This window comes from Montipora foliosa, chromosome 4 (genome assembly GCF_036669935.1).
Source record: "Montipora foliosa isolate CH-2021 chromosome 4, ASM3666993v2, whole genome shotgun sequence".
In the NCBI taxonomy this organism is placed as follows: domain Eukaryota; kingdom Metazoa; phylum Cnidaria; class Anthozoa; order Scleractinia; family Acroporidae; genus Montipora; species Montipora foliosa.
Genome location: NC_090872.1, coordinates 21,494,460 through 21,506,959, shown reverse-complemented (window position 1 = coordinate 21,506,959; position 12,500 = coordinate 21,494,460). Strand labels below are relative to the sequence as shown.

The 12,500-nt window shown below is 42.1% G+C and overlaps 2 protein-coding genes across 4 annotated transcripts in view; both read right to left on the bottom strand.

The window, feature by feature from the left end:
* Positions 1 to 225, bottom strand: part of LOC138000260 (protein transport protein Sec61 subunit alpha) — a 13,474-nt gene extending 13,249 nt beyond the window's left edge. The window contains exon 1 of the mRNA XM_068846541.1: positions 78 to 225. Within this exon, the coding sequence (XP_068702642.1) occupies positions 78 to 84 (7 nt within the window). The 5' untranslated portion in view covers positions 85 to 225. The remainder of the gene's footprint in view (positions 1 to 77) is intronic.
* Positions 226 to 5,164: 4,939 nt separating this feature from the next.
* Positions 5,165 to 12,500, bottom strand: part of LOC138000259 (FERM domain-containing protein 4A-like) — a 25,527-nt gene continuing 18,191 nt past the window's right edge. For 2 of the 3 annotated variants that reach the window (XM_068846537.1, XM_068846539.1), the window contains 5 exons: positions 12,256 to 12,321; positions 10,348 to 10,425; positions 9,462 to 9,528; positions 9,076 to 9,105; positions 5,165 to 8,201 (listed from right to left, as the gene is read on the bottom strand). In XM_068846537.1, the coding sequence (XP_068702638.1) occupies positions 7,246 to 8,201; positions 9,076 to 9,105; positions 9,462 to 9,528; positions 10,348 to 10,425; positions 12,256 to 12,321 (1,197 nt within the window). In that variant the 3' untranslated portion in view covers positions 5,165 to 7,245. The remainder of the gene's footprint in view (positions 8,202 to 9,075; positions 9,106 to 9,461; positions 9,529 to 10,347; positions 10,426 to 12,255; positions 12,322 to 12,500) is intronic. The other variant, XM_068846538.1, reaches the window with a different exon arrangement.

The following is a 12,500-nucleotide window of genomic DNA, read 5'->3' as shown; positions in this document are numbered from 1 at the left end:
GTTACTACGACCTTAAAACGCATACATGCTCGTTGTGAGGCTATCTAAATGTAATCAAATAGAACTGGAATACTTACCACCCATTTCTTCTACCTATTGGTTACCAAACTACACTGGCCACGATAAATTAAAACTTAGATTCGACGGCGGTCAAACAATGGCCACAGACAACAGAGAAGAGACCTTTCGCACTCAACGCGCAGGCATTTCACGTCACTCGAGCCCAGACCTCTTTCAAAGAACAATCCCATAATACACCTCTATTACCCCCCCAACTTTTGCATAACCATTGTTTGCAAACAATGCCTATGCAGATTTTTGGGGGGCAAAAGAGGTGTATTATGGGATTTGTGCAAGTAATGAATTGGTTTTGCTAGTGTGTTTAATCGTTGTGTAGTGATTTATCCGGTGGATAGCGTTATCCACCACTTGAACAACCAAGGCCAGGATTTCATCATCCCAGGAGTCGACCATTTCCCGAGTACATTTATTTATAGAACGCCTCCCCTAGGATATTTCAGCACGCCAACTGTTGTAAAAGCCAATCAAAACAGAGCTACTTTTGTTCTTGGGCCATCGTAGTTTGATCAAAAATAAGACACAAACAGCAGTGATAAACATATTGAACTTGTTCATTTTGATTATGACTTGACGTTTCGTATGTGCTCTACATACATTTTCAAAAGTAACCGTTGAAATTAAAACAGCTATTTATATATAACAAAGCGGATGAGGGGACTGGAACCTAGATTAAGCAAATACTTAACAGTAAAATATATAATAATAATAATAATAATAATAATAATAAAAACAGAAAAGATTAATAAAGCATCAGCTTTTCACTTCCGACGTTGACGTTGAAAGCTGGCTCAAGTTCTTGAATAAAGAAGGTCTCTTTTATTTTACAATGATAGTCAAGGGCAAAACTGACTATCATTGTAAAATCTGTCGAGTGTCTTCTCCGACCTTAAAAAAAAAGCTCACAACACTGCAACCCAGAGCCTTTATTTCACTGATTGTCAAAAACATCCTTATTTAAAAGAAATATTATTCTCCTCATCCCGCATGAGATTAATTAAAAGCCACCTCTTATTTACACCAATGGAAGGTCTCTCTAGGATGCACAAGGGCCCCAGTTGGCCAAAGTCCAGATGACTTCGCAAAAAACGGCTGCGAAGGACACAAATTTAACAGTGAATTTACGCCACACTCTAAACACATCTAAATAAGCAAGGCAGGTACGAAAACCTTTAAATCACTGGTGATGATGTTGACGACGTGGTGCGGACGGTGATGATTTCTCTTTCTCCTTCTGTTTCTTGTTCGCTTTCACTTTCGTGTATTTATTTTTACTGAGATTCAAGTTTCACTCTGTATACTGCCTGAAAGCACACCACAAGTCCACTTTCCCCGAATATTTCTGTGCAGTCAGTACAATAAAAACAGGCCAAAACCCGAGGAGGCACCGTAGAAGTCCCAGCGTATAAGGAGGAAAAGTTCGCCGTAGCATTTCCAGCGGCCATAATATTACAGGAATATATAATAATTAAGTTGGATAAAAGTTTTTTCAGTGTGATGTGAAATATGTCATGGGGAATCAAATTCTCTTGCATGACACACGAAAGTTGTTTCACTTGTAGAATTTTTATTTTGCAAGATACAGCCATGAATTATGAGGCAAATTGATCGTTTACAGACAATATCATATTTTGTCTCCACTCCACAACAAATAACAACACAGCATCGCTGAACCAAATAAGTTTATTTTGAGAGGGCCTGGCGAGAGCCAACCCGAACACTATATAACACAAACAATTTACAAACTACGCGACAAATCCTTGAAAAGCAACCAAGGATAAAGCTATCTCCGCACTAGCCTGCGAGCAGGCTCACTTGATAGGCAAGGGCGGTGGAGCCGCAATCGCGAGCCGGCGAAGCCGGCGAGAAGAATGGCGAGAATAATGGCGAGAAGAATGGCGAGAAGCCGGCGAGAAGAACGCCCCATTCTTCTCACCGGCTTCGCCGGCTCGCGATTGCGGCTCCACCGCCCTTGCCTATCAAGTGAGCCTGTTCGCAGGCTATCTCCGCACGTACAAGTCGTTTACAAGTGCCAGTAGGGCTGGTGAGCCACAACAGTTTAATTAATGCACAAAATATATAGCCTACTACTTTGAATAAGCAATCAGTCTTGGTACCAGTTAGGCTGGGGAACAACAGCTCCGTCATTGCATTTGACTATAAGATAAACAGGCCATATAGGCCTACTTCCGCAAATAAACTCACATTATAAGCTTTGTGCCAGTTAGGCTGGGGAACATCAACTCCTACATTACATTAAAGCATAATTTAAACGGGCCATCTTGGCCTACATCCTCATGTAACGGTAAGCTGACAAGCTTTGTGCCAGTTAGGCTAGGGATCTTCAACTCCGACGTACAATATAAGTAAAATACTATATAAACCTAAAGTACAAAAAACTAGTAGAGCTGAGCAACCGCTAACAAAGCAAATGCGGTTTGAACGGAGGCCAGAAAAAACCTGCCAGATAAAACCCCTCTGGGGAAAAAATGTGCTGGAAATCTGGGTAGGAACCAAGGCTCAAGCTCCAAGCAATTAGAAGCCCATCCTACGAAGGCTTTACAAAAAGGGAATTAGAACAGCCGATCCTACCAGACTGGATGCGTGGTACCTAGGAAAGAAAGAACTAAACAAAGAAACAATTAAACGAAACGAAAGAACGCGGTTGGTTCCGAAGCCTAGATGACAACCACGTCACAGTTATACCTGGTTTTATATACCCCTATATCGTTGGCCACGATGCCCCGGCCTGGAACCCAGGCCTTGTTGTATCTCGTGCCGACAAAATAGTTATTTCAGCCACATTCGCTAGCTCAATCATCAGAAACAACATTTCCTTTGAAAATTAAACTAATTGTTCACACTTGAACTCAATGGTCACAAAACGAAAAACAAAATGCTCACGAGGGCCGAAATTGATAACAGCGGCTAACATCTACATCTACGCTGGTTCAGTCTTGAGCTCGTTCACTCAATATAGAACACGCTGGTTTCATTGGTTCTTGAAGTCACATGATAAGCGGCTTTTGTTTCCTTTCCTTACATTACATTTTCTCTGGAGCTCTGCCTACTCATTCGCGCTTCGGCACTACAAGGGAGATTAAGCACGCGCGTTTTTAAGACGCGGACGGCAACCGAATTAAAGTGAGCTATTTTGCCCTTTAACTTGTCTTCACACAACCACATTTACATTGCTAAGTATCGTTTCTCCAGTAGAGTTGATTGGTGTAAAAATCTGGGAGACACCACTGTCCTGGCACGTGAAATGTTCTCTTCCGGTTGCTGTCCGCGTCTCAAAAAAGCGCGTGTTAAGCTCCCTAATATTAAATAAGGCTGCAGCATCGTCAGCCTAGCGTCTTCGCTCAGCTGACTCGTTGGCAACAATACTAAACAAAAAAACTAAATAAAATGAAGATATAAAAAATGACAAAGATCAAAACTTTAAACATAGTTTTAAAATCTGTTATATCTATATTTTCAGAAGTACGCTCACAAATGTGATCGTGGTGTTCTGAGATGGATAGAAGGCCCGTAATGGTCACAGCTCAATGATAATCAATTTTAGGACAAATAATCCGCAGGGCCTTTTTCTGGACACGTTCTAATTCATGCGACAGATACGCTGGTAACGCAGTAAAATGAAAAACAGGGGTGGCATAATCTACAATCAAGCGTTTACAGGTAGACTAAAAAAGCCACAAGTCTTCTTTTTGATACACTTGCCCTTTTCAATTGGACAAGAAAGTAGAGTCGCCTTCTTTATAGTTACAGCAATGTGCGCATTCCAAGTAAGACCATTGGTGATGGTGATGTCAACTACCTTAATTGTGCTTTCCCCAACAGTAAGGGGGCGGAAGTCATTGTCTGTCTTGGAAAATGAGATACACAGCTCCTTTAATTTATTTGTAATCTGTTAGCATTTGACCAGCTAGCAACTTGGTTATCTTGTTCCTTACATTAGATTTCTTTGGTCATGAGACCAAATTTCTAAGAAATATCAAGGACGGGACTTAGATGTACTGCGCATCAAATCCCTTTTGCGTTTTCCACACCTTACCATTTTCGTCCCCAGAGTCCATTTTTCTTTTGGTCAGCACCAAGAACAAGGACTCTGGCCACAGCCAAAACTACGTGGAGTCGAGGTAATGCTTTGCTGTAACCATTGACGAATGTGATGGTTTCAAATTTCTGAGAATATGTAGAAGAGCAGGAAGTCCGCCAATCACTAGCCGGCTGGCAGGATAATTTAACACTCGCGAGTAAGGTGGTTTTGCTCGCGACCGGCATGGGGACTAGTAAATTTAAAATCCCCTCGCGGCAAAAACAACGAAGCAACAATCGATTCACTCCCACGTGTTTAAGTAATCCTGAAATAAAAATATCCCGCCGGCTACTTCCTACTTTGGCTGTAGCCAGACTCCGTCTTCTTGGTGCTGTCCAAAACAAAAGCGGACTCTGGGGACAAGAATGACACCTTACATATTGAAAGCCGTTTCGTGTGACCACGTAGAGTCCCAAAGGAAACTCCATTTGTTAAGTACGGGCGTTATGAAAATTTGTTTCAACTTGTGTCTGCAATCTTTCTCCTGTGACAAGTCATGTCTTAACTATGGTATACTTATTGTTGCAATAGAAGAACCAACCAGAACCATGGGCTTGATCTATGTGCTCAAGCTAAAGGATTGCTTATCAGAGAGTTTGTCAGCAAATCGGAGGTGGAATCAAAGTGTGCAATTTGTAAAAAAACAATTTTCAATTTACCCTTCTTTGTTAATCATTGTTTTTCACTTAGTTTGTATGAGGACCTTATGTAAATTGCTGAAGTGACCGAAGTTCAAAAGGTTCATCGAATGCGCACTAAAATACTCTTGTCCTAGAGGTTTTTCTTGAGCGGCGAGAGACCCGTGAAGGGCTAGCCTGCGAACGCAGACGTATTTCCGGCGGTCGTTTCTCTCCCCCGAAAAGTAACGACCGCCGGAAATACGTCTGCGTTCGCAGGCTACGAAGGGCTGGAAACGAAGTTGAAATCCCAGATACGTTGGCCTTTCTAAGGGTCCACTCATTGCAAGCAAACAAACGTGGAAACTGGTGCGTACAAGTTTATTCGAATATTTCCTATACAGGTACATAATAAACTGACGCAATCTTTTAAGACTGCAATCAAATAAAAGGATAAAAATTATACATATTTCAATTATCAATGAATTCTATACAGATAAAAACGATTTTACGAATCCCGTAAGACTATTTATATGCACTTAAATATCCAGTTGTTCATTCTGTGTAAACAATATACCTTTCAGTAAAAATGTGCAAAAAAACGATTCATAGTCTTGGATAAAGCCGATTCAATTTTACTTTTGCGCATATATGACACTTGTTTATAATAGACCATTTTACAGTTCTAGCTAAGTTACCTGGCCTACGAATGGAAGCGAGGCTGCCGGTGACCCTGTTTTGATACAAACCTCCGTGCTTTTGTAATGTTAATCCGGACTAATTAGAATTACAACAACACAATTTGCATGATAAAAGCAGTCGGGGCTGTATCAATGCAAGGTCACCGGCAGCCTCGCAGCCATTCATAGGCTAGGTCGCAAAGCAAACAACTGTAAAATGGCCTATTAACTGCAACGAAGTTGACAAAGCTGTTTTAGAAGAATGCCTTGAGAGTTGAGCAAGAGACATCGCTATACGTATCATCCAACACAATACTCAAGTAAGCAAAAGAAACTTGGCAAAATATAATTTTACTTCAGCCTCGTTCCCAGTCGTAATCTCGTGAAATCGAACGCGACGTAAGCTGTCGAGTGGATCGGGAAGATTCCCCAAGCTATCGCGATCAGCACCAAGTCTCGCGCTTCTTGCGATTTAGCGCTTAAAGGCCTGGGAATGAGGCTGATTTTACTTTAAACTAACTGGGTACATAACGGCCATCGAATGTAGTTCCCAGGAGTTCCCTCCACCACGAGCAAGACGCCCCGTTGTCTGTTAATTTAAGCCTCATGTTATGTTCTTCGCAAACCCCTGGTTATAATTATCTTAAGCTACACATTGTAGATGAAGTTTACCTAAAGGTTCGGAAAACTCAACCATTGAGTCCAGGCTGCCGGTGAAGTCCAGACACTAACCTTTTAAGTGCTTTGCAACGTCAGCGTGGCAGAAAAACTAGGGCATAGCGGATATATCGTTGACGTCACATATTGCCATTTATGAACCAACCAGAGCCTCACTGGCCGTCGAAACAAAGGGTCTTCCGTTCCTATGGTTGGCACACTTGAATAATAAAACAATGTTTGCAAACACATATCTTCCCTATAAGAGAAATTAATTGTTCCAGAAAATTTTATCGTTGTTACCATTATACACAACCAAATTACATACAAACGCAAAACAATTATATATATAATTTTGACTCTTTTACACAACAAGCAAACGCTATACTGCGACGCATAAAAATGATGGACCATATGATAATTACTTCCTCTGTTCTTTAACTGTTGAGAGTAAGTTTTCATCGACAGCTCCATCATAAAATCGAAGGAAAACTGTATTTTCAACCTTTGTTTGTCCGTCGTATTTCCACAGATATGTCTTTTTTTTGACAGGATATTGATTTCAATTAACTGCAAACTATTTTGTTAGTCATTAGTGAGAAGCTCTTTCATTTTATCCAAGCCGGCCGTTTGTACAAATTTGTTCTCTCGGATCTTTACGCTCCCTGGTACGAGAGAGGCACTGAACAGGGCCAGACGGAAGAGAGACCTGGCTTCAATTGTTTAACGATGGATAGCGCTACCCACCTTTTGAACAACCGAGGCCTGGATCGAAGTTGCCACAGGTGGCCGCAAACTGTAAGTAAGAGCCTAAGTTGTAACTTTCAGTTGTCATGGGAATAAAACTCCCCAAATGTTACGATAGATAGCACAATGGCAACTTGTTCAAGATATACCCTTCGCAAGTAAGTCCGTAATTTCTTTGCCACTTTATCGGAACCGTTAATTTAACTTCTTTCTTTTTATCAAGTGCAGCCACTGGTTTCCAAGTTTGGGTTATCTGTGCCTCAAACCGCCTTAACTGGTCAAGTAGTGATTGGTCCGACACGCTTCCGATTACGAGCGAATGTTTATCATCTAAATTTACCGACCACAGATCGATTATTTCCAGTTACACCAGAGTCGCCTCTGCCTCTTCATTCGACCTCCATTCCAACAAATCCTCCTCAAAAATTGATGACTGCGAGGGTGGGTTTGTCCGATAGTATCCGGGATTTGTCATGTAAGGCATTTGCGACATGTTGACTTGCGATTTCACTGTTCTTAAACCCATGTCTGACCTCAAAGCTGGCTGATCAAAGTTCGAGAGAGAAGTGGAAAAATATCCCCTTTGCGAAAGATTCGGAGATAACCGTGCATTGTGATTCACCGAATAACTTCCGGCTGTACCGGAAGTACTCATAATGGCTAATTCACTGGTGTTCAAATACTTCGCATTAGGAAGTTTGAAGTTCGAAGGCCGAGAATCAAATGAAAACGACCGTTGAGTCCGTAATGGGCTATACGGCGAGCTGCTTCCATCTTGATCACTGTTTAAACTTTCATAACTCTCCCCTGCAGACCGACTAAGAATTAACCGTGGATTGGACCCCCGAAAGCGGTTCTCGTCCAGGCTCTCAAACGAATTTCCCATCCTCCGGGGATGCCAGTAGTGTTCCGAATTTTCTCCGAAGTCTTCCGAGTTTGCATACGAACTGGCCGAAGACGGTTTCGTGGACGAGTCCTCACTGTCTGAGTACTGAAACGCCGGTACGGTTCGGGAGTTATCTCCTCGAGGTGATAATCTCCCGGCCCGGGGACCATTCGCAAGTGGACTATGATGACGTCTCGACTCCATATATCCCTGGTAGGACATGGCCGAAGGACTGGCGGATACTTTCCTATAGGGTGATAAGACCGGAGATGGCGGGCCGCTGTAAGACCCTCGGTCATCCGGAAAGTTTTCAGCGTTATTGGTGCTTGATTTCCATTTCCTTGAACTGAGGGCCAAACTGACGCTAGTGCGATACTGATGAGAGTTTCGAGGGTAGGTACCAATGTGCGAAGACGAATAAGATCGATAAAAACCTGTAAACAAAAACAAAAATGAGACCCGAAGGAATTAAAAGGTGACATTAAGAACGGATTATCCTGGCAAAGTCAACGGAGAAGCACCTACGCTAGCAAATCCTCAATGAAGATTTTCAGGCCTACACAAAACTCAATTCACCAATCAGAGCCAATACGAGCAGGAAGGCTTCTGATTGGCCAAATGTAAGATTTGACAGGAGGCAGTGTGGCCCAGTGGTTAGGGCGCTTGCCTTGAGATCCCAAGATCCTGGGTTCAAGACCCGCTCTGACCACTCGTTGAATTTGATCCTGGTAGCCCCTGGTTCAACTTCCCAGCTGCACTTGTAAATAGCCAACTGGTTTGCCTCCGGCCAGTTGGGATTCTCAAGAGCTCAACTTCCCAGCTGCACTTGTAAATAGCCAACTGGTTTGCCTCCGGCCAGTTGGGATTCTCAACAGTTGTTGCTGTTGTTGTTCTGTTCTGTCCTTTCGTTGTGTTTCATTGGCCCTGAAAAGCCCCTATGGGGAGTGGTCAATTAAGTATGTATTGTATTGTATTGACTTCACCGTAACTTGGTCTGTGGCACGGGAATTAGGCTTTCCCCGAAGGTTTCCGGTTCAGGTTGTTTGGAGCGGCTACAATCCGGTCAAAATTGTTCGAACAATTCATGGGAATCTCCCCTTTCACAATGTTAAAAACAGTTGGTGATTGCACATTTTCTTGCAAAGCTCGCGGTTTTTCCCAACTTTGTGAAGTGGGACGGGGAACAGTGTCATGAAGTGTCCAGTGTTCCAACGATCAATCACTGAGTTGTAGCTCGAGCGGGAGAAAATAGTTGAAAAAAAGTCTTAAGGGAGTTAAGTGTTGAGAAAGGAGGGGAAACTCAGTTACCTTCTCCTGGTTTTCCATCTTTGATATCTACTGGGAAGAAAAAAAAAACCAATCAAGTGATGAAATATGATCTTCATTTAAGAGAAATAGTGACGAACGTACAAGATTTGTCACAGGTCCACTTTAAGATTGCCTCGATAAAATAGCACCAATATTTTTGACAGAAATCAAATATGAAACACATGTAGAACAGCATTAATATTTGACGGAAAAAAGGATATATAACTTGCAGAGCCAGAAAATAGAGAAGTCTCTCGTGACCAGCGTGACAAACAGTATTGTGCGCGTGACAGCAACGAAAGTGAAAACGTAGTCACTAGTCACGATGAAAGAACACTACCTTCGCAAATTACAACATGGAATTCAGTTAATTAGCACTTCATTACCTAGGCGAGACTCCCCAATTGCGCGATTTTCTTTAGCTTTTTTGAGACTTTCTTCCATGTCTTTTAGCTGAAAAAACAATTTTTACAAGAAAATCAGTAGTGTAATCCGTAGCCACCTTAATAGTAAAGACAGGCGTTTACGATATGTTACTCTACGTAAATAACCAGGAACGAACTGATAGCCATTTTTTTTGGCCCCGTCCACACTAAGGCGTTTTCGAAAACCTCTGTTTCCGAAAAACGAAACGCATTAGTGTGGACAGGTCCTTAGTGGCCGTTTTCTCATTTTTAACCCATTTTCTTTCTTTAATGTTTACTTTACGCATATATGTCGTACTCAGAGACAGCGTGCCATGATTGGATACGAGACACTATACTTAGCGGGAAAGGATTTTTGATTTTGGGACAAAAGCTGTGACATTCGTTAAAGGTCCGATGTCGAAAAATGATGCCAGTTTCGGTCAAGCAGCATTTAACTTAATTTGGATCTCTTATGCAATAGCAAAAGATTGAAAACTGTTCACGACGAACTTCAAAAGAAATAGGACTGTGAATGCCAGCAGTTAAATTAGCGTAAATAGGATTGCAAAACCCATTAAATCCAGTTCACGTCAGCCTGCGTAGTAAGTGATCTCGTGGAAGGAAGAGCTCCCGAGAGAATAGCCTGTCTTCTGGTCGAACGAAAACTTATAGAGACAACGGACAGGCTACACAAAGTCGTTTGTTCGATGGAACGCTTGCTACGCAGATTACTATAAAAAAACAAGGCTTTTGAACAATTGTTATACAGATCTCATTCTGCTCTGCCTTGGAGTTCTACACCTCCAGATATTTCCCGCTCTAATTTTTTTGCCTACTCGTAAAGTTTACACTGGGCTTTCCTTACTCTTCTCAGCGACTTTTGGTATGTAAGTCTTCGTGTCTTCCTGACATTCTTGTCAACATTACGCTCCTCTGCTAGTTTCTAAAACAATCAAGAATATGAAATTATTTTACTTAAGAATATGCCGCTGCTGTACTTTATAATTTCATTCCTTCACTGGCTGGCAGCTTAATATATCTCGTTGAAAGTGGAGGTGTCGCGGGATAGAGCGAGTTTCAATTGAGTGTCGTAAAACCAAAACCAAAGTAATTACTTTGGCCAATCAGAAAGGACTGAGACAATCCGGCAAACCAATCAAAACTCGAAGTAATTACACGTAGCCGAAACAAAGCGCGGGAAAATGTGCACGCGTGAGCCACGATTGGTTTTGGTTTCACTTCTGATTGGTTGAAAAAATGGCGCGAGAACTTTGAACCAATCACTGAGTGAAGTAACCATAAACCAAAGTAATTATCTAATTACTTTCGACACTCAATTGAAAACCGCTCTATAAGGGTTTGAGCTTAATTTGTGCTAAAATCCATCTGTTTATTCAAAACATAAATCAAAAGCAAACTGATAAAAAAGAAATTGTAAGGTGAGCGAGGCAGTGGGAAGAACTTACAAAGTGTTAGCCTAAACTTTTTCAAGCTGAAAAGACAACAGCGAATTCAACGTATAGCCCCTCCCACCCCTCACTAACGATAGGTAGCTTAAGCTCGCGCCTTTTTGAGACGCGGACGACAACCGGAAGGGAACATTTTGCGTCCCAGGACAGTGGTGTCCCCAAGAGTTTTATACTAATCATCTCTAATGGAGAAAAGATATAGAGGATATTACATGGCCGCGCGGAGATACGAAATTTCTCTTCGAGTGTTGAAAAATATTTCACGAGTGAGCGCAGCGAACGAGTGAAATATTTTTCAACACTCGAAGAGAAATCTCGTATCTCCAAGCGGCCATGTAATATTCTGTTTATTATATAAAACACCAATGAAATACTAAATCATTTCACAAAATGCCGCGAAAGGCGCGATTTTTATATGTAACCATAACAACAGTGATCTTTTCACGTGTGAAAGTAACAGGTTATTTTCATGTGTAATATCATGTTTTCGCGCAAAAGCTCACTCGGTATTTCATTGGTGTTTATATAATAAAACTGTGGTTGTGTAAAAGTGTGGTTGTGTGAAGACAAGTCAAAAGGGAAAACAGCTCACTTCCGGTTGCCGTCCGCGTCTCAAAAACACGTGCGCTAAAGTTCCCTAATAGGGACCTTAACGACGGCCGCGAGAACGCCACCTAACAATAGGTTTAAGTAGCAAAAACAATAGTCCTGCACGCTCTGTACGTGCGTTTTACATTTTGATACATTTCTTTGCCGTTCTCGTCTTGACAACGATGTGAAATGATCAAATTCGATGTCATGTGGAGGACGTGAGCAACTGACGATGACTTTTTTTATTTTCGCTCTTCACACTTTCCAGGCCGAGCGACTTGGAGTAATCGTAAAGGTCCCGGCCACTTCAAAAGACAACTTAGAGCTATTGTACCTGAAATGTTACGAACGATTTTTAGGTAAACACACACACAAAATGAACGATTCACCACCGTTGTATGGTCAAGTTGTCGTCAAGAACTTAAATTTAGGTACTTCAAGTTGTTGCGGTGATGCATACGGCAAAGAAGTACACTTGCGTTCGGCAATTACAGCACAATTTTCCCCTCTGGTTTGAATCCAAGGGTGATGGCATTTAATCCTCCGGGCGGAGGCACGTTTGAGGTGTTGTTGTTGTTACCAAAGACGCCATCTTGCTTCGCTGGCAGGGGACGACAAACAAATGATTTCAAACGCAAAACACCAACGCCGTGAGTGGAATGCGGGCTAAGCTTTCGAAGCGTTTTCGTTACCGTGGTCTGTGTTTACTCTACCTGAGCGGCTGTTGTGATTTGAGTTTGGATTTCAACTTCTCGTGCCATGCACTTGATCTCTTCGTCCTACAAAGCAAGTTAAAGGTACACAATTATGCCATGGAGGCAGTGTGGCCCAGTGGTTAGGGCGCTTGCCTTGAAATTCGGGGATCCCGGGATCAAGACACGTTCTGACCACTGGTTGGATTTGTTCTTGGTAGTCGCTGGTGCAACATCTCAGCTGCACTTGTAAATAGCCAACTAGC